This window comes from Malus sylvestris, chromosome 15, assembly GCF_916048215.2.
Source record: "Malus sylvestris chromosome 15, drMalSylv7.2, whole genome shotgun sequence".
Lineage (NCBI taxonomy): Eukaryota > Viridiplantae > Streptophyta > Magnoliopsida > Rosales > Rosaceae > Malus > Malus sylvestris.
In genome coordinates, this window is record NC_062274.1 from 20,744,351 (window position 1) to 20,750,000 (window position 5,650).

The 5,650-nt window shown below is 34.6% G+C and overlaps 1 protein-coding gene across 1 annotated transcript in view; it reads right to left on the reverse strand.

Moving 5' to 3' along the window:
* Window positions 1-4,283: 4,283 nt before the first annotated feature.
* Window positions 4,284-5,650, reverse strand: part of LOC126604955 (uncharacterized) — a 4,217-nt gene continuing 2,850 nt past the window's right edge. Inside the window, exons 2-3 of the mRNA XM_050272284.1 lie at window positions 5,190-5,548; window positions 4,284-5,092 (exon numbers count right to left, since the gene is read on the reverse strand). Coding sequence (XP_050128241.1) covers window positions 5,000-5,092; window positions 5,190-5,546 — 450 coding nt within the window. The 5' untranslated portion in view covers window positions 5,547-5,548 and the 3' untranslated portion in view covers window positions 4,284-4,999. The remainder of the gene's footprint in view (window positions 5,093-5,189; window positions 5,549-5,650) is intronic.

The window sequence follows — 5,650 nt, forward strand, 5'->3', positions numbered from 1 at the left end:
ATCACTTCATTATCCTTACATCTCATGCATGCATGAAAACAAAACATCATGGTTGGTAGTTTTGCATTATCTGCAAAACCATCATGATCCCATCACATCACCTTATTTTGATTACTCCAAATGGATACGAATGGCATATCCACATGTTGATCATCCAATATTAATTGCATCCTTGTGGTATTTTTCCAAGTGGTTCTGCATGCCAGCTAAATATGCAACTCTTGCAACTGATTAAATAGCATTTGGATAGACCTCTAATGTTGCACGACATTTCACATAACCTCATCTGCATGAAGCTTTACACGTATCACAACTCTGTACGCTTTAAGGATATTTTTCAGGATAATTACTATGATAAAAAAGAACAATAGTAATGTCAAGAAAAATCTCTAATCATCCGACGATTAGTAGTTATGCCCATTCAATGGCCTTAATTGCACAGATCGATGGTGTAATTTTGGGTCCAAACATAAATAAAAGGAGGCAATTTTATAATTACAAACACAATAAAAAACTTAGCCACATTACCACACCCAACAAAACAAAGGAAACTTTAAACGAACATGTTTTTTTTTTCTCCCTCCCCTGTGAAAGTGAAAAGGTAATTTTATGATAATTGTTTGCACTTGAGGTATCTTCTTTTATTAAATCACCACTTATATTAAAAACAAAGAATTATTACTTCTTTTCATTTTTTTAATAATTTGTTGGACCAGTGATGGAGTCAGGATCTTGCTTCACAGGGAGCCCTTCACAAATCTAAAACTTTATTTTTTAACGCCTAAGATATTGTGTAGGTTAATTGTATTTTTATTTATTTATCTCAAACCGCATCCACCACATAGTCACGTAACCCGACTAATATTTAAGAGCAAAGCTTAAGAAAAGAGACAAACGATGGACTAGAAGTTCAAGCCAACAATCCTTAGCTTAAAAGCAGTCAGTGATAAATCCTGACTATTAGATTTAGTTACTGTGATCGAAAAATTCAACCTAGATTAATCCCCTCCTCCCAAAGGTGAACTTGAAGTAATTAACAAGTACAAAAAGCTACATCATTATACCTAGAACAAGAGAATCTCATATCCAAGAACTCCAGGATTGCAACTAAACTTACCAGAAGTAAAAGGAGATCATGCTTTATCTTATACATAGAAAATAAAATAAAAAATTGCCGGATAGGCCTAGGACTTCCCTAGTCCCTTAGGGTGCGTTTGTTGCACCGGATTATCTCGGACTGGACTAGCTTCAGGGACTAAATTGGACTATTTTAGATTAGACTAATCTGGACTAACTTAATGAAACGTTTGGTGTAGTGTCGGACTAAGAAGTTGGACTAACAATAAATTATTATTATTATATTTTAATTTCTTTTCTATTAAATATCAATATGTAAAAAATGGCATCTTCTGAGCAAATTGTTGGTGCTCCTCTGCACCTTGGAAATTGCAGAACTTCCCATAACAAATGCTTAACCCAAACTTCAGATAAATAAAAAATCGTTCAATTTGGTATCCTAGAAAAATCAGAACTAATTGAAATCGTTCAAAATTTGATCAACCAGTCCATTCGTAGAATCCAGAAATCGTTCAATTTGATTAGAACAAAATGGTATCCCAAAAACTCACAAATCCAGCCTCCTTTCACAAACCAAAAGCAACGAATTCACAGAATCCATCAAATGTTTCGAAACTTTAAAGAACAGAACAAATAAAGTAAAAAAAAAAAAAAAAGGAAGAAAGCAAAGCACCTAACCCAAAACCCACTCAACTTCTGCAAACCCTTCATAGTTATAATCCTTCGTAAGGAAAATTAAATCATTCAAGCTCACTTGTATATGGAGGACCAGAATTTCGATATGAAAACCTTAAATCGACGGAGTTCTCTTGAATTGGAAATGGAGCTTGTGGGTTCTCTGATTAAAGGTCGAATTTGAGATCTCATTTGTGATTCTGGGCTCTAGGTGAGGAGAGAGAGAGATTGGTGGTGGTTTGGACATGCGGTGTGATATTGCCATAGTTTGGTGAGTGTAGGACGCGACGTAAAGAAGAAAGCAAAGAAGGACACGATGCAAAAAAGAACGCAGCAAGGGTCTTAGCAGTCCCATTGTATTTGGGGGGGTCTCGCTAGGTAATGAGAGAATTAGTGAACGCGAGTCCCCTTTAATCCCATTAAAATTAGTCCCACTATGTAACAAACACAGGACTACACTAATGAGTAGTCCAATTTAGTCTAGTGAAGCCACTGGTTAGAGTAACTCCACTAGTTGGTGGAGGGCAATGGCAATTGGAAAGGAAGGGTAATGAAATTGTCTTCATTATTCACTCTAAACAGTAATTGCCTTTATGCAAGTCTAAGTTCACACTTTTGGAATGAGGAAAGGCAAGGGCAATGTCGATTACTATTCACAAATATATTTTTTTTAATGTTTGTTTTGTCTTATCTCCACATATCATTACCGCCGTAAATTTGAATAATTTTAAAGTTCGATTAGTCATAGCTGTCAAATTGGACAATTTTTTTAAATCAAAGGCTCACAAATAGCCACATGGGTGGGGAAGTGGGAGAGTTGGACTTCAACTCGAGCGCAAGCCCTTGCAATTGTTGATGGGGGTAGCTGTAAAACTGCCTTCAACCCCATAGCTTCCCATTTTGTGGACTGCTAGAGCTGTTTTCTTCAACCCAAAGACTGTTTAACCTAATTGGTAGAGCAATTGCCCTACTGCTGGAGATGCTTTTATGAACAATGAATGCTTCAAACACGTGATTTTCTTTTTCTTGAAGAACAAAAATAAAGAGATAAGTGAAAGTAAATTTATCTACCCGAATTTCTTGAATTGTGTAGGGTACCAAGCAAGAACCCTAGGATCATGTTGACAGAAAACTCTTCAAAAATGATCTTGTTAAAACATCCCCAACGAGCGGCTCTATATGAGGGCTAGAAGAAAAGTGGTGGATATAGCCTAATTTACAGTTTTGAGGAATCTTTGGGGCTCTAAAAAGAATCTCTCCCAATAAAGGGCTATATATCTTCCGGGCTCTATACGAGGCTATATATTTTATTTATGTAGTAATTTGATGATGCGGTAAATTTATTTTTGTCTTAACTTTTCTTAACTTGATTTTTGGATGTGTTATCTTAAATTTTATTTATGAACTTTTTGACCTAAAAAAATTCAAATTCTGACAAAGTTAGATTTTATCACTTATGCATTGTTATAGGCTCTCTTATCTTAATCTCATCCGTTAGTTTGTTTGTATGAAATCAGACTAGATAAGATTTTATTTTAGAATAACCGTAAGATTTGATTATCTTATCTCAATCTCATCCGGTGGTTTATTTATCTATTGACACATTCTCCGAAATCAAACAAGATTGTCATTTCATAACAAACATTGGATTGGATTATCTTATCACAATTTAGTTATGATATTTGTGTATATTTTCAGTTTAGGTCTATAAACTATCAATGTTAAATTTCATCACTTTTTATGAATTTTTCAATCTAGAAAATTAAACATGAAGCACTACATTTTTTTCTAATCAATCACACAAAAAATAGTCATTGTTTGTATATGTTTTCTTAATCAAACAAACGGTTGAATAATAAATCCTTAAAATCATGTTTTGGAATTAAAAATGGAGTTCACCCATTTCTAATCCAAAAAACAGAAAGAAAACAAAAAACAAAAAAAAAAGGAACAAGATTAGGCCCTCAATTTGGTGTGGGCCCCTTACTTTTTGGAGCTAGATGTAGCCTAACTTTTTGCTACCCAATGATTGAAGTTGCTAGCCCATGTGGTGGATGTAGTCCAATTTTCTGATCCATTGTGGATAAAGTCCCCATTGAAATGCTCTTAGGGCGCGTTTGTTGCGCCGGACTGTCTCGGACTGGACTAACTGCAGGGACTAAGTTGGACTGGCTTAGATAACTTAGTGAAACGTTTGGTGCAGTGTCGGACTAAGAAGCAGGATAATAAAAAAGTATTGTTGACCAGATTTGTGTTTGCTTAGTCTAGGACTACAAATTTTTGTCATTGTGTAATAGAGTAATGCTACAAATCTCATGATATGGGTTAATTGGAGCATATTTTTGCCATGTATATTATGAATCTTAAAAAGAAAGGACAATTGTTTTGTTTCTATTACCTGCTAATAGAATTGGGACATACTATAGTTGGGACATACTATTTATAAATAGTTGAGATGAATTTGCAAATGTAGCTTGGTTTAAACCCTATCACCCAAAAGAAGAAAAAGAATAGTGGCCAATACATGCAACTTCAACAAATACAAGTACATAAGAAGATACTTGTGACAAGTCAATCTTTGCCATTGATTGACTCTTAAAACATCATTCCCTAAACTTTCATCCAGGATATTTTACAAAATGCCAGTGAACTATAGTATAGCATTCCAAAGTAGATCTCCATAATTTACAAAATCCTAGTTAACATTAGCCAAAATACTTTATAGTGCAAAGTTAAGTTATAAGCCATAACATAAGATTGTACGATTAATAAAATACATGCATGTCAAAAGGCACCACATAATATACTCATCCGCTTGCTTTGTCACTTAAAAGTCTTTGGACGAACACTTTCTTGAGTTCCGATTTGATTGCCCTGAACACTCCCACATTTTGTGGTTTTTCCAAAATAAGAGACAATGCATCAATTTGATCCATGGGAGAAAGACCCATTGCTTCAAGTTTGTTAACTATGTCACTATGATCTGTAGTATCTTGAACTAAAGCTTCAGTTACCATTTGCATCCTCTTCCCACTTTGAACATAAAAATCTTTCAGTCCACTGATAATTGCCTTGGTTCCATCACTTGAACTTCCCACATCTCTTTTCCTCTTTCTTTGGCTATTTTCAGATGAGGTGCTTTGTTGGCTTTGTTGGTTCATTGAAGAAACAAAATTTTCACCTCCAATATCACTTGCACCAACTTGATCATAACTTTGTTCCTCCACCATTTCAGCAAGGGTTTCGTCTACATTACCCGTAACCCGATCTTTTCCAAATATATATGCCTATCATACAGTGGAAAATGTTTGCTTCTCCATCTATCGGCTTCTTTATTTTTCTAAGATTATATCAACATAGCAAAACTAAAATTTAGCATGCGTAACAAATATAGCAGCAAGAATATAACTAATGTATAAATAAAATAGGATATGAACCTGCACATAAGTTTGCCATGCGTCATCACTGTCAACTTCAACGCACTTTTTGACATCATTCCATGCAAATCCACTTGTGTTTATCATGTCAACGACCAAACTATATGTTTTTTTCCATTTCTTCAACTTTGACTCAATATGTGGACTTGCCTTTATATTGGAATGAGGACATAAAACATTGACATCTTTCGCTATTTCAATCAAAGTACCTTGTTTGAAAGCACCGGTGTCACACCGTTGCTTCCGAGCAACAAAATCCTCAAGAACGGATAGTAATACTTCTTCCTCAAATGCTTCCCATTTACGCATTCTTTCTTTTGGCTCTTGAGTAGCATTCAAAATATTGTCGTTATCCATACCTAAACAAAAAATATTTGAATTTACTAAAATACAATACAAATAATCAATTTGCATAATATCCAATCAATTTGCATAATATCCAATTAATTTGCATATCATCC